Source organism: Myiozetetes cayanensis, unplaced genomic scaffold (assembly GCF_022539395.1).
Source record: "Myiozetetes cayanensis isolate MyiCay16 unplaced genomic scaffold, myiCay2020 scf12, whole genome shotgun sequence".
Lineage (NCBI taxonomy): Eukaryota > Metazoa > Chordata > Aves > Passeriformes > Tyrannidae > Myiozetetes > Myiozetetes cayanensis.
Window position 1 is genome coordinate 3,725,257 of NW_026086826.1, and position 21,138 is coordinate 3,746,394.

At 46.8% G+C, this 21,138-nt stretch overlaps 1 protein-coding gene across 1 annotated transcript in view; it reads left to right on the top strand.

Moving 5' to 3' along the window:
- The window catches only part of DMAP1 (DNA methyltransferase 1 associated protein 1), a 30,627-nt gene extending 9,869 nt beyond the window's left edge, over window positions 1-20,758 (top strand). Inside the window, exons 6-10 of the mRNA XM_050306471.1 lie at window positions 13-180; window positions 1,156-1,341; window positions 4,209-4,280; window positions 15,197-15,269; window positions 17,140-20,758. Of these exons, the coding sequence (XP_050162428.1) occupies window positions 13-180; window positions 1,156-1,341; window positions 4,209-4,280; window positions 15,197-15,269; window positions 17,140-17,486 (846 nt within the window). The 3' untranslated portion in view covers window positions 17,487-20,758. The remainder of the gene's footprint in view (window positions 1-12; window positions 181-1,155; window positions 1,342-4,208; window positions 4,281-15,196; window positions 15,270-17,139) is intronic.
- Window positions 20,759-21,138: the final 380 nt, after the last annotated feature.

Genomic DNA, 21,138 nt, shown 5'->3' on the forward strand with positions numbered 1-21,138 from the left:
TGTCTCCCACAGAAAAGATCAGTGGAGGACCTGAAGGAACGATATTACCACATCTGTGCCAAGCTGGCTAATATCCGTGCAGCTCCGGGCACAGACCTGAAAATCCCAGTCTTTGATGCTGGCCATGAGAGACGAAGGAAGGAACAACTGGAAAGGCTTTACAATAGGACACCAGAGCAGGTAACTTGGGCAAGAGAGCATAACTCCTTCAAAAGATTTATAGGTTGAGTCAGTAGGTGCATGATAAGGGCCATGATGAGGGTGGGAAAGGAAAAGAGGCTGAACAGCGAAGGAGCAATACCTGAGTACTGCTTTTGTTGTGGGATTAATGTCAGTTTAAGGGGTATAAAAGGACAATAACTGAGAAATCTGACTACACAGGAGAAAGGGCTATGGGAGCTGAGTTATGGTCTCTGGTAACTGCCAGGACCTTGTCAGTGACACTTACTGGGCCAGTCCTCTGGATAGAAACAAATTCTCAGATCGATGCCCTTATATGTCCCAGAGTCTCGTGAGGAGAGAATCATTTCCTTGACAGAAAAAAAATCTTGCCATAAAACATCAAGAATTGTAAATCTGTATGTTTAGTTCTCTTCTTTGTTGAAGCTATGTAATGGCTCTACAGTTTAGAGGTTAAGAAATTTCCATGTTCCCCAAAGTTTGTGGGAGAGCATCCTTTTCAGTTAGTAGTTCCCTCTGTGGGCAAGTTCATGCATGTAATTACTCTGCTTGTGCTTTCCTTGTTGACAGGTGTCAGTACTAGGCATAGCTACTCTAGGTTCAGTTTGCTGTGTCTGGGGAGGGGAGCCAGCTTTTCACAACGCTGCACTTTGCAGCTACGGCCTATTTGGACTTTTTTACCCATCTGTCTGTGCTCTTGGTCTCTTTGGAGATGGGATTAGTCATTTATGGATGCTGATGTAGGGTGCATCATGGATGTTGTGATGCAGCATCTGCCAGACTGTAGAGTGGCATTGCCATGGATGCAGCGTGAGGTTATGGAGCGTAACGTGCTCTACAAATCCAAGATGTTAAAGCAGGAGCATAAAATCATTCCCAGGCTGGCCCGGGGCAGAGCTGTTATCGGTAGATGGCCCCCTTGACTTGCCAGGCTTGCTCTGCTCTCTGATTGCCTTGCCGTGCTCTGGTCTGCAGGTGGCAGAAGAAGAATACCTCATCCAGGAGCTCCGCAAAATCGAAACCAGGAAGAAAGAGAGAGAAAAGAGAACCCAGGACCTGCAGAAGCTCATCACAGCTGCTGACACCACCACTGAGCAGAGGCGTGCGGAGCGCAAGGCTCCTAAGAAGAAGCTGCCACAGAAGAAGGAGACAGAGAAGCCTGTAAACACTTCTCTCTTTTTCCATTTTTTTTTTTTTTTTTTTTTTTTTTTTAAATTTAATTTCCCCTGTTTATGCTCTGCCTGGGTAATGTGTTTTCTTCAGCAACCCTGCAGGGATCAGGCCCTTTTTGGGCAGAAGGAGCAACTGCTGACTGCCTTCTGGCAGATGTTTTTTTGGTTATGTCTTCAGAAGGCAGATTAGTGTAAGACAACCATTGTCAGTGTCCTCTGGTGTGCTTTCTCACTCTCTTCCCTTTGAAAAATGCTGGTTTAAGTCCTGTTTCTCTTTCCCTCCCTGAGAAACAAGATGAAATGATGCCAGCCATTCATGCACCATGGCAAGGAGAAACATCTATGTCCCTGCTTCTCCCAGGTGTATTCTGTTACTGCTCTGTAGGGTTGGCCCACATAACCATTGTCTTTCACCTGTCTTCTTTTTCTAGTCCAAGTTTTCCTTTCCTCCCCATCTCCTGAGTCTCAGCAGCATCTCCCCAAGTTCAGTACATGCCCCTCTCCTGATCCTCAGCTGTGATCAGAGCAGTCCTACTGTGGGACTCTTGTGTTCTGGGACCTATTAGTATTTCTCCCTGAGCTGAGCTGAAGTCTAAGGAGCCCAGAGCACAGGTTTCAGTTCACATTTGATACTACCTCAGTTTCCCTTTCTGGAGAGAGGAGGACAGCATGGACTGATCTAAATTCAGCACCATCAGCAGGAAAGGGCTGTTAAAAAAAATCTCAGATATTTCCAGTGAGTCCCTGGGAATTCCTGTCCATCCACCCTGTGAACAGAGAGCACTTGTGTCATTTTTCTCCAAAAGGTTCTGTACAGGGAGGGGGAAAGAAGTAGTGAATGCTAGACAGTTTTTTCTTGAACTGTGCCTAATGGCCACCACTTCCTCAAAACACTCTTTCAGTGTGTTGTGTCCCCTGTGTGTCCCTGCTGTGTGATGAATATGGTATCACTGGGCACCTCGTGCATTGAATTCCCTTGAGGGTTGATCTGGGAAAGCTCAGCCATGGCTGGCATATATACCATTGGTGGTATTGAAAAAAGAGGGCTAGAGAATGGGGCTGGAAAGATGCTGAGGATGCCAAGGTAAGGGAGTCCACCCCTAAATGTTGGCTGGTGCCTGTCTGCAGGCATGTAGTGGATAGGCACGCCAGGGTGGGCAGAGAAGCAGTGTCTGTTGTTGCACTAGCATCATTTCAACCATGACAGAGTCCATTAGGAGTCAATTACCAACTATAGCCGGGAAATGTTAAGAAAAAAATTGCATTTTAACTAAGAATTTGAATCGGGAGCTGCATCAGCATCATTTCAACAAAGGAAAATCATTTACCAAAGAGTCAATTGAGGTTGAAGCGTTTACAGCATGTACAGGCTGTACAGGCACACGAGGCAAAAGAACCAATTTAATTGCTTATGTGCCGAGTGCAGTCGGAGTGGGCTCGGCTGAGGCAACGATGCTGATTTACCCTCACTGCTTCTGTCAGGGTGTTCAGCAACAGGCTGAGGGGCAGAGTTCGGGGAGTCTGACGGGCAGCCTTCATCCAGAGGAAGCAGAGAGGACTGGGTTTTGATTGCAGCCTTGTTTGTCTCTAGTAATGCGAGCAGGGAGGCTGTATCCTACCACAGATCAAAGTGATCTCTACAAGTTTGTGGACCCTGCTGGTAGTTAGAGATTACCTTTTCCTTCATATTTAGGAATCTCTCCCTGGGCCCTCTGTTTATTGAACTGACAACCAATAACTGAAATAATCTTAATGCCTGGCCACCTCAAGACCAGGACATAGAGATAGTGGATAGAGATGTGAGAGTCGTTGGCAGGGAACTTCAAGTCACTGCCCTTCAGCATCTCTTATGATCTTGGGGCATTCCTGCTTGTCTCAGCCCTGTCTGGAACAAACAAAGAGCGAGCTGCAGGGCCTCTCTGCAGAGAAATGTGGGAGCAGCAAGGCAAATGATGTCTCCAAAGAAACTGGGAGATTTGAGGTGACTCTTCCTTTTGGAAAAACATGGCTGTGCGTGTGTTTTGCAAAGGTTGTGGATATACTTAGGTTGAATCGTGGGTATTGTTTGCCCATTCAGGGGACCCCACACCATTCAGTGCACAGGGCCCTGCAGATAGCCTGGTTTAATAGTTTAAAGGTTTGCTCACCTTGTGCTTTGCTCAGCAGCACAGACTTTTGAGACTTTTTATTTCTTTCCATTTTGTTGAAATGCAACTAGATGCTGCAGTGTTAGCAGCAACAGCATTGGAAGTTTGCTGCATTTTACTGCTATGCTTCAAATATGAAGTGAGCAAGAAGGAAAACTGTCTAATGAGCGGACAAAACGGCAAAACATGTATGAACAGCAGGCTCCCCTGGAGGGGGGCAGTCCTTGCATCCTCATTAGTGGGCTCATGCCTGTACAGATCAGAGGTTTCTCAGCTCATTCCTTAGAGAGTTTGCAGTCAAAAGCCAAGATTTAGGGAAGTCCTGGACTGTTTTGATCAGTGAAATGGGTTTAAGTTAGATGAGGATAACATTGGGCAAATATTCATGAATACCATTTTAGAGTCAGGGGGTTCTGTGTGGATGGGTGTAAATGTCTGTGCAGAGCAGTGCATTCAAACCAACTGACCAAGAATGCTTGAGCTTTCCAAAGACACCTTGAACCGGAGTATTTCTCTCAGTGAATTGCTTGGGATTTTCCCACTGAATCCCATTGCCTGGGATTTTCCTCTTGCCTCAGCTCCAACATGTGGCAGTGGCAGGTGGTTCTCCGTCATAGGAAACAGTGTTTCCCCTTCAGATAGTCTCTGTATGAAATCTTGTGTTTCTTGTGTTTCCTCCCTCAACACATCCTGTTTCGATCTCTTTCAGGCTGTTCCCGAGACTGCTGGCATCAAGTTTCCTGACTTCAAATCTGCAGGTGTCACGCTGCGAAGCCAGAGGGTAGGCTGCTGTCCTGGTCCCATGGGATCTCTGTTAATGTCTTTCAGTCTGCCTGTCTCTCTCCTCGTCTGTTCTCCTTTTATAGCTAAAGAAAGTCAAGTTTCTTGCCTCTAAAATAAGAAAGGAATTCCATAAATGTGGAGACTCAGAAACCTGGAATGCTGGCACTGTCAGAGGCAGCTCGTCGCCTCGCAGAGGCACCTGAACTTGCTGGTGTGCCTGCTCTGCTGTCAGACGCGTGTGACAGGCCCAAATGGAGCTGTCCAGTCCAAACAGAGCTCACAACCAAAACTAACAGGCCTCAGAAAGCACATATGTTAATATCTGAGAAGTCCTTTTGGGGTGGTTTGAGTTGGAAGGGACCTTAAAGATCATCTAGTTAAGATCGTCTCTAAGAACTGGATGTCCTGGTTGTGTCTTGAAAAAAAATCAGAGGCACATAAACGCATACGATTTTTAGCCTTTCTATTTCCATTGCCTTAAAAATATTTTTTGGAAAAGTTCCTTTGTTCATTCTGTCGCAGAGATATTCCTGAGAAAAGACTCGACACGTCCCTCTTAGCCACAGGTTTTGGGATATTGAACAAGTTAAACCTGCTTGGCTGACTGAATGTTTTCAGAGGGGTTTTGACAGCGAAATCCTGTGTGCCCAGTGCAAGTGGTAATTTTTGGTTGCTTTACTATAGGGAAGTTGGGTAAGCAGGTTCCTTGCCTGGCACCCTCACTTGGCATAGTAATTTAAAAGGCTGTTTTTATGGAATGTTCTTCTGTTGTCAGAGTAGTTTCAGATCTTGCTGGGAACAGCCTGGGGCTGTCAATAGAAATGTGTTTGGGATCATGCTGCTTCAACGTAGAGGTGCACGAGCGCATTAGAGGCAGGATGCCTCAGCAAGGTCACTGCCGAGGAACCCCTGGAGGGTGCAAGTGCCACCATCTGCAGGCTACCTGTTTGAGTGGGGGGCTACACTCCTGGAGGAAATCACAGTCAAGAGACAAGCAAGACTGCAGTGCGTGTGTTGAGATTTATGGAGACGTGGCAGATGTGTTCTCCAGCACTAAGATAAATAGAGTAATTTATGGAGATTGATTTGGATTTTGAAAACTAATAAGTGGTGGTTAATCTTTTCTATTTTTTTTGTACCCCCCTCTGGAAGAGAAGCTGAGCAATAACCTATCAGTGATGGAACCATCTGGCAAAGCCAGCAGCCTTTTTGTGTGCCAGACAGGCAATTCGAATCCCAGCCTTCATGAAAATGGGTGCTACATGCTTCTATCTGTTCCCTTTAATGCTCACAAAACGCAGTGATAAACTGAGGCATGGCAGTCTGATTCAGCGACTTTCAACCTGCAGTATCCAAGGTCCTGGAATGACCCAGAGCAACTTCTTATGCTCTGCTTGAAATTTTTAAGGAGATAAAAGCTGTTATTAGAAGTACCATTGGTTTGTGAATTAAAAAAGATGATAAATCACTGATCTAGGTGAAAAAACAACAGTTTGCTCTTTGAAAATGTGAAACCCACCTCTAACCCAGCAGAATGAATTAATTTGTGTCTTTTAGCCAGTCAGCTGGCTTCCTTATCCAAGTCTTCACTGTTTCTGAAATGGGAGCTATTAGACTCACTTGCTTCACAGATGCATGATGGGGAGAATTAATTATGTGAGGTCAGTATGGGCCTTTTGAACTGGTAAGAGGTGCTAAAGTGCTAAATTGTATAGAGTTGAGAATCCATGCTAATCCAAATTATTTTACTTGTGGGATTTCTGTGGCAAACCCTCTGCACTCCAGTGGTGTGGAATTGATCAGGGTGGGAGCTGACTGGGGCTAAGTGAGGAATTGGGATGAATTGCTGGAAACTTGTACTCTGGTAACGTGCAGCATAAGATGTTTTGCCCTCAGCACATTGGAAAATGATTTCTAAAAGCTTGTGACATCCTCCAGTTAGTTTTTTTTGCCTGAGGACCTAAAAAGTTCCTCACCTAAAGGCTTCTATTGTCCTCCTTTATTTTGTACTTTGCTGCTGTGCTTTACACCTTCCTGGTTAGGCAAAGTTGGATTTTGCACTGAGATCAGGGCTCAACCTCTGTCATGTGTGAAAAATGTACCATATCATCCCCAGGATAATAGCACTTACTCTTTGATTAGAGGTTTTTTTTTTTTTTTCCTGAGGATTTACAATTAGTCTGAAATCTTGAGTTAAAATTAATTTATAGAAATGAGTCCTTGAAGAAAAAGTTAGGAATCCGTATTCAACTTAATTTGTTCCCAGTAGTTTTATGATAATAGCCCTGGCTTTTCAAATTCCCCTGCCGTCACAGCTTACAAAACCTTATGGACAGGCTGAATCTGAAGACTATTTTTTTCCCCCCTAGGATTAATGGTCACTTACAGCCATTATTCTTCATAACCGAAAGTTTCTCCTTCAGCAGACGCTGAAGAGTAATCTTCTGCAGTGACTTCGACAAGCTGCCTTCTCTCAGAGTGGCTTCAGCCTCCCATTGTTCTCCACGGGGCTGTGGCCACAAGCAAAGAAGGCCACAGCCCCCGTGCCCTTGCTCTGCATGGGATTTCCCCTCTGCCTCCTGACAGCACGGGCTGCAAGTTTCTCTGAGGCAGTGGGAAGCTGGGCATTGTGAAAAGCTTCCTCTTAATTCAAGGCAGTGTATTGCCTTGGTGCCACTGAGAACAGGAGGCAGCAGCAGATGTTTTGGAAGGGGGTAAGCCTTTCAGGAGTTCCTTTGCCTTTGCTGTTATGAAAATAACATCAGAAATGTGTTATTAATCCTAAGCATTACCTCTGGAAAACATCCTGTTATACCAGGCCTGCTTGGCTGGGAGGGCAGACAGCCAAAGAGCCAGAGGACATGAAAGGTGGTAGGGAATTTGAACAGGGAAAGGTGAGGGAGAGACTAAAGGGAAGGCAAGGAGCTATGAGGAAGGAATGCTTTGCTGAGGATCTGCCTGAAGGAAAGGAAAGTGGGAGCTGTTGAACTTGAATCTTTTCCAGGACCCAGACAAACCGACAGTAACCACACATTTCTGATCTGGGCATCACGTTGCTTCTGTAGGGCAGAGCTGAGTTTGGTTTGGTTTCACCACACTGTTTCTGTAGCATGTCACGTTCAGCCTTCTTTTTAAGTTTAACCTTTGTCTTTGACTTCATGGTGTTCAAAGTGCTTGACTTTGGCATACTTAACATCTCTGCACTGTGTTTTGAGTTGTTCTTCTCTCTTGACCCTATCTGTGAATTTTAGCTTATGGTTTTGGTACCGCTGTTGAATTGTTGCAACAGTGCTTTTAAGAAGGAAGGTGATGCGTGGAAAGGGGTGGATGTTTGTTCCCACTCCTGCATGTTGAGGGATACGTCTGTGTCCTTGCTCTGCTGTCTTGGTTTTGGAAACAAAGGAACTGGAAGAGAACTGATTAAGTGATGTCTCATCTGGAAACAAAACAAAACTCCATGATGAAAAGGAGTTTGTCTAGTTCTCGGTCTGCAGAAAGGACTGAGGGATGTTCCAGCTTAGTCATTCAAAGCTGGCCTCCTCCCCTCAGAAAAGGCTTCCAGCCAGCAGCCTGACTCCATCTGCTAACTGGGATCTTGTAGACAATTTGCCAGTGGAACAAATTAAGAAACAAGTAGAGGAAGGAAAATTACAAGTACAGCTTTAGTATCCATTGATTCAGATATTCACACTCACCAGCTTTTAAATATTTAGTAGCCTGCTGAGCACTTTTTTAGCACTGATTAATGAATAAGAATTTACTGTGGTTGTGGGGGGAAAGCATGTGTGTGAGTTTTTCCTTTTTTTTTTTTTTTTCAATTTTTATTTTCTCGGAGTGAGAACTAAGTGCTTACTGCACGTCCAAGGTGAATGATATTTCTAGAGGAAGATGGGGTTGTATGTATGTGTTTAGGCGTGTTTATTCTCTGTATTTGCTCTGACCTGTAATTAAATGGCCAAGCACGCTGCCTGTCTACTCTGCAGCGGAGGCTCTTGGCTCTGTTCCTTCCCTGTCATTAATGCAAACCCAGACCTCATCGGCTGTGAACATGGGAAACATCTGTCTGTCCTCCTGTGATCAATGCTGTCCCTTCAGAGGTTCAGCTTTGGAAGCAGTTCCATAAAATATCAGTTATTTTTATTTGGATTTGATAAATCTAATTACTTGGAGCAATTAATTATTTATTTGTTTTGTATTGATTGCACTCCAAGGCATCCTGACATCAATCTGATGGAGATCAGCACACCCTTATTAGTTAGGAAAGTTTATGTTTCCAGGTCTGGACATCCCATGGATTAGTTAGCTGAGATGTGCTTGTTGCTTCTGTTAGCAATTTTTCATTAGCAAAGTTGTACGTTTTGCACTCTACGAGAGAGTAATTTCCATGGGGAGCCTGGCAGAGGTGTGGAAGGGAAGTAGTATTCTCATTTCTGTGAATAAAAGTTATGAACAAATGATGCAGGCAGGATCGAATTCATGTTGTGGCATTGCCATCTATTTGTTGTGTTATATGCCCTTTAATTAGGGCCAAGAGAGTGCTGGTGCATTTCCTAATCAAACTCCTGCCTGTAGAGAATGAAATAAAGCGAAAATATCGGCGCATTTATTTTTAAAGGAAACAGCGAAGGATACAAAATCTTGAATGAACTACGGAAGGTGAATTCAGCACTTCTCTCCCTCCATTCTTGTTCTTAGCTAAACTAATGTTTATTAGGTGCCTAATGAAAGGCACCTAATGTTAACTTGCTGAAAGAAAATGCATCTGTCACCTTTTTCGTGTAGGTCATTGGAGTGGGAGAGCATCTGGACCAAAGTAGGTTGTCAGGTGTAAAGAGAGCACTCTGGGTACAGGAATGGGGTCTTTAAAATGAGCTGTAGTTCTGGAAAGGACACTCTGTGTTGCTGCTTCCATTGAATCATCCAGTACCAAACAGTGTCCATGCAGCATGAGGCCTTTGTTTGTCAGTCCTGGCCCAATATGAGAAGCTTTTACTACCTTTGTGTGCCTGTAGCGACACAGTCGTCCTGAGTGCCATTCATTAGCTAATTTTATTGTATGTAACTTGTGCAGAGCTCCATATATATCACTTTTTTCTTTCATTAGGGTAACCAATATAATGATCAAACTGTAATTAGTCACCGTGGTTGTTTGTATTTGTGTTAAATGTAAATTCACTTAAATTATTTAACAGACAGATGCATGTTTTACTGCAGTTTCTTGTTTCTAATCTGGAAGTTCCCAAAAGGTTCTTATACTATGGGAGAGTATCCTTGGGAGTTTTCCCTCCTGTGGCCTGTCTTAGGGCCCTCCCTGCGATCACAGCACACTTCTGTGCTCTGGAATTGTTTCAGTCAGATGCAGCTTAGGGGCTGCAGCCATTCACGATTTCTGCAGCCACCTCTACAGGTCTCAGCTTGGTCTCCGTGCCTGTAGTGAGAGGCAGGGGTGAGACTGCAGGGGGAATCTGCAGATCTGCTTAAAGCAAAATTCTGGAGTGTCGTTCTGGCAATGTGCTTTTAGCATAAAGTAGCCCCCGGTAAAAATGTCCTGTGCAGCTCTTTCTTCTGCACCATGTATTTTCTTATTTTTTCCTTACTCAAACACTTTCTGTAGTCCTTTTGCATTTACTTTACAGGCTTGTGCTATTTTTAAAGCAAAAGGTATTTAAGGGCAGGGAATCTGAGGATTTGTAAGAGGCAGATAATACTTTGCTTGCAGGAAGATGACCATCTTCTAAATGGCAGGCAGTCCTGGCAAGGTGTGAATTCTTCTTGTTTTCTCAGGTGTCTTGTTTCTTGTCACAATCTGAGTGTCAAACTGGGAGAAAGCTGATGCTTTCCAGGTTTTCAACCATCACTGTGTGGATGCCAAGTAACTCTAATTTTAGGCCACTTGTGCAGTGTCAAAGCAATCTGTACCCCCTTCCTAGGGGAGAAAGGGTGGGAGAGTATAAAAACCTTGAATACCTTCTTACCTGCACCACCCATCGTGCTGAGACATTGATGCTCCAGGACCTTTGGTTCCTTTAGGAAGTCTCTCTTAGCTTTACCTCTTGATTGGTGCTGCAGATGAATAACGAGGCGTTAATGTTTACAGGATCAGTGAGCTGCTACTTTGCCATATGCCTGCATGTGCTGCGCTTCTCTGGAATCTCTTGGCCTCCCTCACCTTGACAAAGCTCTCACTAGGTATATTTCTGTAAAACTGGTTTAGTTTACCAGGACAATTCAAGTACAGAATTTATATTTTTGCACAATTGATTTGGGAATTTGTGAGGTACTTTTAACTTCAGTCCAAAAACGCCTGAAATAACCATTTACATAAGTTATTATAGAATATAGAATCTTTTTAAAAGATTGGTTTATTTAGCATTAAGCCTCACTGATGGAGCAAGCTGGTGGCGATGTGCCACCCCAGAGAGGTGGCTGTGTGTTTAATGTCTTACATAGCACAGTAGAGATGGCATAGTGCTATTACTCCTATTTTTACCTGTCCAGAAATAAGACAGAGAATACCTGTGCAGCTTCACACTTTTCTAGCTTTTGCATATATCCATTGCACGTGCCCGTCCACCTTCAACCGTAGCACTTGAGTTCCGAGGGGTGAAGCACCTCAGAGTTTCAGAAATGTGCATGTTCGTGTCCGAAATTGAATTTCTCTGTTGGGCTTTTTTAAATTCCAGAGTGCTAAGACTAAAAGTGCTTAATATGGGTCTTTCCTTCCTTGAGTCTTAAAACTGTGCAGGAGTGGAGGCTCTCTGCTCCCACAGAGTAGAGCCATGCAGCCCAGGAAAGTTTGACCTTCAGGCAGAAAATGCAAAAAACCATTATTCATCTGAAACTTTAGCACTTCTTCCTGGAAATCCACTAAACAATTCAGTACTCTAAAGGTACCTATGAAGAAAGTGCCTAATGAGAAAGTTTTTTTGCTGCTGAAATCCACTAAGAAGGTGGTTTTCAATGTCAGTGAGCTGTATTATAATGCTGAACAATACTGGTGCTGGTGCATAAAACCACAGGTTTGCAGCTGTACAGAACACAGGTCAGATGTGTGGAGCTTTTAGGATTATCAGTTTTAGGACAGTGTATTGTTTAGGTTTAGGGAAGGTTGATTTTAAGGAGAAGATTGTCTCAAAATCTGAATTAAAATGAAGTGCAACATCGGGGAGGGGATGTGAAATATTCAAATAACCACTGATTAATTTTACAAACCTTGTATTTTGGTGATGCACCAAGCAAAAGGTTTCAACACAAAGGAGGATTTTGGCAGGGGGGCTGAGCAGTTGTAAGCACCAGAAAAGGAGCATTTATGAAGAGAGTGATGAATTGAGAGCAGGACATTTAAGATGGCCACACAGATATAATCACTTGAGGGACCTGGCTGAGTGTGTCTGTAGATCCTGCAGACCTTTTCCTACTGCAGATCCCCGTGACAGTCTCCACCTGCCAGGTGGTGATGCTGTAAGACATACCAGGGGGACTGTGTTGCAGGCTCTGCTGCTACTTAGACTTCATTACTCTACTAAAATAGATTCAAATACATTTACAACTATGCTTAAAAGTATCAGCATAAATCATGAAAACTGAACGTCACACAAAAATAAATGAACCGAGTCTGTTTGGGGAGGCTATATCTTCAGCTATTTCTTATCCTGTTTGTTCATTTAATGAATTTTGCCAATTAGCAATTAATTTGCAGTAGGTCTCTTAGTCATTAGTGTGAATTAGCAAGGTTTTGTTGGCGGAGTGCCTCGAACATTAAATAAAAACCCTGTATCATCATGCAAGACCTCAAGGGTACTCCGTGGTGAGACCCTCTACAGGGATGGAATTGCTCAGGGCCCAGCCCTGGTCTCTCAGTGTGGTGGGTTCTGGGTCTATTTAAGCTGCATGGCCCAACTCCCGAGCAATGTCCTCCTCCCTCAGGGGAGAGCAGAGCAGGTCAGCACTGGTGTATTCCACTCCTCCCAGGCCAAGTGCACGCCAGCAGGTTCTGCTGAGCCCAGGCTCCTCTCTGCACAGGTAGGCTCTGGTACTGTGGCTTTGTGGTGTTGACTCACGCAATGTTCTGTAGCTCTTTATTTATTTTTCTCTTGGTACACGCAGTTCATGTGTTTAATGCAGGTTGTTTATAGCAGGGACAAAGGATTACAGTCCTTAAATCAAAAGCTACGTTTGTGTAATTATAAGCACGGGCTGGTGTTGCAAAGAGGGCTGTAGGGAGAGGCTGTCAAAAGAGAAGAGCATCCAAAATATAGTAACCTCAAAAATCCCGGCTAATCAGTTTTCTGATGGGAGCAATCTGTTTCCCAGGTATTATTATTATATGGGGACTTTAAAGATAATAAATAACAATAATAGTCTGCTGTGAGGAAGGAAAGAAAAGGGCAAATGCCATTCACCTCGGAAGCTGTGGTTGCTCACTGGAGTTCTCCGAGGAACATAATTTTCCTCAACCCCTGCAGAGGACTCGATCCATGACAACACCAAGGAAATCCCAGGAGCTGTGGTGTAAGCAAGAATATTGCCCAGAGTGGCATTTCTCTTAATGCATAGATATGGCCCACAGAAACCACATATCCCAGTGCACACATCTTGAGTCAGAGAGCTGTTCTCTGGGCCACTGGCTGGGACTTGTGGTCCTGGCAGGTTGCCTCATTCTTTGGGAATAAGGGCAAGTGAGCACCACCTCCAGCACTCTGGTGCTTCTCTGGACATCTACTTAAAAGACCAAAACATAGAAGGGCTTTCTGAGATAAGCTTGGGCTTATCAGAGCTGTTCAGGGCATGCAGGCTTCTCTTGCAACAAGGCAGCCCAGCTAACGGACCCTGGCTAACAGATTATCAGCAGCGTTTGAGTAATAGACTGCTCATTTAGTTTTAATACATTTTGCATAGAGAGCAATCAGCCTTCATCAGTCTTAGAGATGAATTGGCTTAGCCAGCTAAATTCTAAAGATATTAGGCCAACAGCAGCCACATAAATCATAACATTTTCTTAATGATGGTAAAATTAAAATATACTCTTGCTTTGAGAAACCAATGAAGCTTTCCTGTTTGCAGGCCAGGTCCTCCTGCCTGAATTAAAAGGAAGCTTAATTGATGTGTTTTTAAACTAAACTCCCAGCCCCACTCCTCCTGAGCATCTCTAGTGTTCCTTTCTTTGAAGTTAAATTAATTTGTCCTGCCTCTCCCTGCTCCATCCTCTAATCTTCAGGAGTGTCAGTGGACACTTTGGCTCAGTATTCATTGACCAGACTCCTGTGGGACATGAACCAGACGTGCAAAACATCACAGTTGAAGGCTTTGCCAGGTTAATCGTTTGTGTTGCCAGTAGTTCCTTGAGCTAATGGAGGCCTCCCAGGAGAAAAGCTTGTGCTCTTCCTCTAAACAGCAAACCAAGACCTCCTGTCTGTCCACCTAGCCTAACCAAGGATGAACTTTTCCTATTTCTTGTCCTGTGTTCCTGAAGCTGGTTTGGTGTCCAGTGTGTTTCTGCCAGCTGGTGTTAAACAGAGGGGAATCCTACCTTTGACCAAGATATTGGTGTTGGGGCAGGGGTGAAGACAGACTCTCAGGGCTATGATAATCACACAAGTATTGTGTGTCCAGAGCTCTTCAATGGGCTCTTTTAACTCTTTGTGTCCCCCAGGTTAAGAAGTTCCTGTTTGTGCCTCTCGTCATTTTTGTGTGGGGCAGAGAGCACTGGAAAAGATGGGTCTAATCTGGGAAACTGGCATTGGACTGTCTGTTTTTGGTGACTTCAGCATGTGACTAATGGGAAGTAAGGTGACCACGGGATGCCCCAGTGAGCTCAACTGAGTTTTAGGGTGGAGTGAAGAATGTCTCTTTCTTTAGGTCACTCCCAGCCGTGTTGGGTTGGTTTGGCCGAGGTTTGGGCCACTGACGAGTAAGTGGAGGGCAGGATGGCTGCAGGATGCTCTTGCCTCATGGGTGTTCAGTGCCCTGCTGGGCAGTTTGGGTCGGTGATGAGCATCCAGGGTCGGATGTGGAGGGGCAACCTGTGCCTGGGTGCAGTGAAGATGTTTGGCAATGTGGTGTTGAGAATCATTTCTTTCACGGGGTGTCTGCAAGCATAGCCGAATGCTTTCATTTTTTCTTGGATGTACCTGCAGGGCTTGGAAGCCTGTTCTCTCTGCCATATTGTGCCAGCTGCATTTGTGCTGCTGGTAATCTAATAAATGCTTGGTCTGAGCAGCTAGCACTCCTGCTAGAGCCCAAATGAATGCAGAGGAAGGACCCTGCTAAGTGTATGCATTCTTTCTCTCCTGGCCAGCTCTGAATCTCTTTCATAGCTCACATCTGATGCTTCCTCTCTCACCTAGCCCCTTAGCTCCGATGTAAATGTGTGTGCACACTTCCGCCAGTCAAGTAACTGTGCTCTCTCTGTCTCTCCCCTTTGTTACAAAGCCTGCTCTGTAAATGAATCCCACAGGTCTGGGGCTCAGCAGGTAAAAGGAGAAGTGAGTCTGTTAGCGCATGAGTCTAATCAGGCCGGCTAAAGCGAATAAAGTAGGGCAGCATTGCACATTAGCTGCTGTGTAAATGAGCCCTTTGATGGGCTGGGCACCGCAGGAGAGGGTTTGAAGCCAAGAAGAACTTTTGTTGTTAATTCAGTGACACATGGAAACTGTAAAACAGCGTGTCTTGCACACACACGAGAGAGAAAATAAAAGCCCTCACGACCGGGCTTTTCAATACCTGCCCTCGGACCTAGTCTGAAAACTTTCAGCCCCTGTCTCCCTCTCTTACCACTTGATTTTCCTTTCTCTCCCTTTCTTTTTTTTGTTCCCCCTGCACTATAAAAAGAAAAGCTCTCTTGCCTTTTGAACTAGACGGCTGTGAGTGAGGGCTATCTCTGAGCTGTGTGGCTCTGTTACCTTTGTGTTCCAGATGAAACTGCCAAGCTCGGTGGGACAGAAGAAGATTAAAGCCCTGGAGCAGATGCTGATGGAACTCGGAGTAGGTGAGTAAAGGGGGCACACGAGAGAGAAAGAGACACACAGAGCTAGCCTTTGTTCTCGAGATGGGCTATTTTTTCCCCTAGTAATACAGCCAGTTTCTTGAATAACAGTATGTGAATGGTTTTTAAAATATTTTATGTGTTTAAAAAAAAAAAAAAAAAAAAGAGAGGGTAAAAGCCAGAACAAGATGCACAGGGTTTTTTTTTTTTTCCTCCCAGTAGAAAAATCTTTTAAAAGAGCCTTTGTTTCTCTCTTGTTTGGGCCTTTTTAACCATCAAGAGAGGCAGCACAGTATTAGGAAGGCAAATCTCAGCCTTGCCAGGAGAGGTACTTCTAAGTGTGTTAGTGACCATGGCACATGCATTGTTCAGGGCTGCCCTGTCTTGCTTTTAAGCTTCGTTTCCTCTTAATTTACTGCTCACGGTGGCAAGTCCAAAATGCATCTGGGACTGTTCATCCCCCCTTTATAGGTTGCATGCTGTGTGAAAATCTGGAGCATCTCTGCTGAAAGGCGAGTAAACACACATCCCTCACTCTTGAACTCAAGTGCCTTACCAGCAGAGAGAAGGGTTCACTTAACACGTACAGTACCTGCTCGTAGCTAGAGGGGGAGAAGTGCAGCCCGTGGCCAGTGGCTGCTCTCCATGCAGTGGGTACAGTTTTCAGGTATTACAGGTCCCAGCATGCGCTCCCTCTTGATTAGACACCTGATGATCCTTTCCCTGTCTACCCCCCCCCGCCACTGTGGCTGGGGGGGGGATTTTTAAAAGTAGGAAAAGAGGGGAAAAAAAAAAAGAAGAAAAATAAAAGCCTTATTAGTGATTTACAAGAGATTATTGAGCCTGCTCCCAGCACTGCCTTCTGTTAAGTCTTGTTAGTTTTTTGGGTCAACTGGTTTATGGCTCTGTATGCTGTTTAGGAGACTGTGTGCAGTTCTGAAGGCCTCCTGTGGCTGATCAAAGTGGCTCAGCCAGGACGGTTTCTGCTGTAAAACTAAGGGAGTTACTGTTTGTGCTCATGAGGGAAGCCTTGGGGAAGGACGTGAGTGCTTCTGAGAGCTCACTTTCCATGAGGATAAGGAGGGGTTCTTGATTCCCCACTCCTGCCTTACAGAACACACATGTCTTGAGGGCTTCCTGGTGCTCCAGCCCTGCTGTGCCTTAGAGTGCAGAACCACACCTGGGCTTTGTGAGGGTGAACACAGTGCTGGCAGGAAGGGGTCGTGTGGGCAGCCCTGCAGACAGGGGCCACTGGCGTGTGTCAGGGCAAACGTGTGTGGAGCTTCATCCTTTTCTTCTCCAGAACTTGCAGCTCTTCCTGGCTCTGTGTGTGTGCATGGTGGGGGTGCAGCAGAATGCAAGGCGTGGGGTGATGATCTGCCAGTCCCTGCCACAAACAGTCTGTAGCACAGCAGTAGAGCAGTTCTCTGCCTCGCTCCTAGCCTGGGAGGAGGACAAGAGAGGCAGGGGAACTCAGCCTGTCCACCCTTTTTTGGTGAGGGTGTAGGGGAACAGCAGGAGCTCTTCTATCCTCTGTGGCAGTGTGGACACAGTATCTCTGTAAGACAGAGCTCCCTTCATGTGACCTGTTGGGTAGCAAGGTTCAAGTCATTTGGTCTTATCTGTATCTTCCATCATCCTTCACTTTCTGAATCCTGGTCTTGCAGGTTCACCCTTAGTCCTTGGCCAGAACCAAAGGACAGCCTGAAAATTCAGGTCTGCAACCCTTAGGGATGGCTACTGATGCACATGATGGGAGTGAAGCTCCTGGCATATATTTGTGGGAGTGAAAGGGCAGCCGGGACCTTCCTAGGGATTTTCCACTGTGGGGTTGTTGGTCTGGGTGTTTACCAGAACCCCTTTTTCTCCCTAGATCTCAACCCTATGCCCACAGAGGAGATCGTGCAGATGTTCAACGAGCTGCGGAGCGACCTGGTGCTGCTCTACGAGCTGAAACAAGCCTTTGCCAACTGCGAGTACGAGCTGCAGATGTTACGGCACCGCTACGAGGCCCTGGCCAAAGCTGGGAGCATCGGCCCCCTCAGCGTGGAGGGGGCCCATCCAGATGGCCAGACAGGGCTTGGCATCGAGGAGGGCAAGGGAGATACCAAGGACCAGATCATTGATGTAGTAGGAGCGCCACTGACCCCCAACTCGGTGAGAAGGAAGGTTGGGGGGGCAGAACAGGGAGCACTCAGGTCTCCGACGCAGATGCCCTGACGAGCGCTGGGGATGCCTGCCCTGCTCTCCCTCCAGGCATGCGCGTCCAAGGGAGCAGAACACGCCTGTTCCCCCCCAAGTCCCAGTGCTGCTCTCTGGGATTGTCTCCTGTGCTGGACAGTGTTCTTGGTGCTACAGGTGGGGTCAGCAGGGCTTTCTACATCCTGCATGCAGGCAGATGGCTTGACGTGGGTGCCACCGTGGACCAAAGCAGCGAGGCTTTGGGTGATGAGAGCTTGCTCTAGGGCAGCAACAGTACAGCTGCAGGCCTGAGGCATTTTCCGTCTAGACACAGCCCCGTAAGGGTTGCTCAGCAGAGGGAAGCGAGTGGGGAAAGCAGTCTTGAGGTGATGAGCCATGACCTGCCCGAGATCCTGGGGTCAAGCAGTAGCCTTGCCTGGAGCAGGAGGCTTGGGAAGGAGAGAGGTGTTTGAAGAGCAAAGGGGGTGTTTTTATACCCTACTTCCAGTGCCAAGAAAGAAAAACCAGACCTAGGGGTTCTTTCAGTGCGAGCCCCGTGGCGATGTACCTCTGCAGGATGTGAACCACCGGCCTCTCCTCCCTGCCTCCAGGCGGGCAGGCTGCCCAGCCCCTCACCACTGCCTCAGGGCCAAGGGTATGCCTGGGGATCAGCGGAGGCTGCTTTCCCCTCTGTGCAGTCCCCTGGCACAGCTGAGCTGAACTGCCTGATGAAAGCTGCCCATCTCCACACCGTGGCATCCCCGACGCCTCAGACACACTGCCCCTGGTAGCGGCACAGACCCTTACTTTCTAAAATGTATAATGTATTGCAGGATATTGAGAACACCTTATCTGTCAACGGCAGAGGCGACACGTTAACCTGGACTTGAGTAATGTCCTATTTGATTGTGACAATATGGAGTCGTAAGGAAGAGTTCCACTGAGACAGGTTCATGTTTGTAAAGGAGTCTTCTGAATTATTTTTTTTTTTCCCTACTGCATTCAGTCTGGAATCTCACCCCTCCCTCCCTCCCTCTCTCCCCGTGGTCTGGAGTGTCCTGGTTTGCAAACTTTCCGGGCTGATTTACAGCACACTTGCTCTCCCTTGGGACTTGGCTTGTTGGGAAGGTGGAAGAGGTGGTGGTGGTGGTGGCGGCCGTGGCTGCAGGACAAGGGTGCCCATGCATGTGTTTCTAACCACATTGTTCCCCAGTGCCACCTCCTGGAATTGGAAACAAAGGGGTGGGCCCCGGCAGCACAGAGAGGGTTAAACTGACCTGGTCTCTGACATATTTGAAAGAAATATAATCAAGTTAATTCACTGCAAGGCAAATTCAGTACCTAAAGGGCCCCCATGTTAAATACAGCACTGACCTTTACCGGCTGATTACACAAAGACGACACAATTAGATTAGTCCAAGACAAAAGGTCAAGCACATTCACACTGTGACCATTTTTTGCTACCTTTTGAGGGGGGGGGCAGAAATTACATCCCAGCTGGAGGGATATTTTGGAGAGGAGGAGAATGGGGCTGCTGTACCATGTTCTGCCTGGTTCAGATATCTTTGTAGGGTCAGGCAGGGCCCGTCACTGGTGCTTGCCCTGAACCTTTCCTGCGGTTGTTGGGCAATGTGGTGGTGGGAGAGATCAACAGCCTGCAGCCCACAGCCGGCTTTTCCAAGGATAGGCTGAGCTGAGTGGAGGTCATGTCCTGGTGATGCTCCCTGCCATGCCCAGAGCCAGCAGGAGCTGTTGTGGTACCTCTCGCGCAGCATCATGGCTGAAAATTGGCCTCTGGAAGGTCGGTGGGCCGGGTCAGGGCTGAGAAGGGGGGGTGGCTGGGGCAGTCGCTGGCTGTTTGAGTGGTGGGGTGCTGGCAGGTGTCCCCACCCCACCCAGCGGTTGCCCCGAGGTGCCCCAGGCGCTGGTGCGGTGGGGACAGTGGGGCTGGACAGGGCACTGGGGAAGCAGCCTCTGCGAGCACAGCGCTTTGGCCCTGCCCTGGGGCACCTGTGGTGGGGCAGCAGTGTGGGGGTGGGAACAAGCAGCTCCAGAGGGCAAGCACAGCTGTGCTCTGTGGTGGCCATTCCCTCTCTCCTCACCTCCTGCGGCTTGCAGGTGACACCTGCCCTTCCCCTTGCGGAGGTGGCTGAGAGGTTTAACCCTGCCACGCCAGCCTTGAGCTCCCGAGTTCAAGCCTGTGCTTTGCCACTGAGCTGCCGGGGCCTTTGGGGGAATCATTTAATCTCCCCGCTTCAAATTCCTCTGAGTTGGAGAATCCCTCTGTGCTGTCTAGCACTGCCTGTCCACGGCACTCTACGTGTTGGATTAAGCGTGGATTAGTTCAGCCTCCAAACCAGCTGCTCCCCTGAAGCCAGGTTTGTTCCCCTGGACAGAAGTATCTTGCTCCAGATGTTGGAGGGAGCGAGTGGCAAAGCTGGGAATAGGACTGACTCCTGAACCCTGTCCGACATGCCTGGATTCATTTCCAGGAATTGGAATGGATGGGCAAAGGCACACCAGGCTCTTTTGAGAACTGTCAACAACCGTCTGCCACCACCCCCCTTGGCCAGCAGTGGGGATGGGGGACATGGCAGCAGGGAGTGTTAGCCCAGCCTGGGAGAGGCATCTGCTTGTGTCAGCAGTGAGAGCCCTTGGGGCAGCGGGGAGCCCAGCACTGTCCTGCCCCACTGTGTGCACCACTTCTCCCCTGCCCTGGCTGCCTGTCCACCCCCTCCCAGGGGCTGCAGTGCCCATTGCTGACCATTAAAGCGGAGCTGGGATCCCCCCAGTGCTGTTTGAGGCTGACCCCGGTAGGGACTTTACTCGGGGCCTTCGGGAGGTGAAAGGTGAGCCGAACTCGGAACAAATTAGTTCCAAGCAGAAGTTCAGCCAGTTACTCCAGATTGGATCCTTTGATTTCCGCAACTCAGACTCCACTCAGTGATCTGTAATGAGTGACTCTCAGAAATCCTCACATTGCAGCACTTTGTTCCTGAGCTCACAAGTCAGCCCATTAATGGGTAAAGGAAAGGACCTTGAGTCTAAGAAGTCTCGGGTTCAGAGTCAGAATTATTTGACTTTTAAGCTTCCTTTATCTGAACTCCTGCTGACTTCTTGTTTTCTGAGCCTGTTTGAAAGCTAGAAGTTACATTGTTAAGATCAAACGTTCTCTCTTTCCAGATGGAGTTACAATATCTGTCTTTTATATATATATATTTTAATATATATAGTGTATATATACCAGGGTGTATATATATTCCTCTCTTTTTTTTAATCGTTCTTTCCATTAAAAGAAACTAGACTTGTAAGCTCTTGTAAATTATAATGTAAAACATTTTTTTTAACCAGACAGTTCCCAATTTTGCCCGAGGCAACTGGAATAGCTGTGCCACGGAAGGCAATAGGAAGGTGATTAATATGAATTTGTGACATATTTGAAAGATGGGTCTTTTGCCATATAAAGATTATCAAACACATGTGCTCTTCCCCATTAATTCCGCAGCCCTCCCAGGAAAGCCACAAAGCCCAGCTCCTTTGTTTCCAGGGTGGGTTTTTGTTTTTTTAAATGTACCTTTCGGTCCCCTTGATTACCCTGTATTTGATTTTTATAGGGCATCTGCTCACTCTGCTGTGTGGGTTCTCTGGCCCTTTTATTTCCCTGTTAATCGGATCCCGCGAAGGCAGCGGT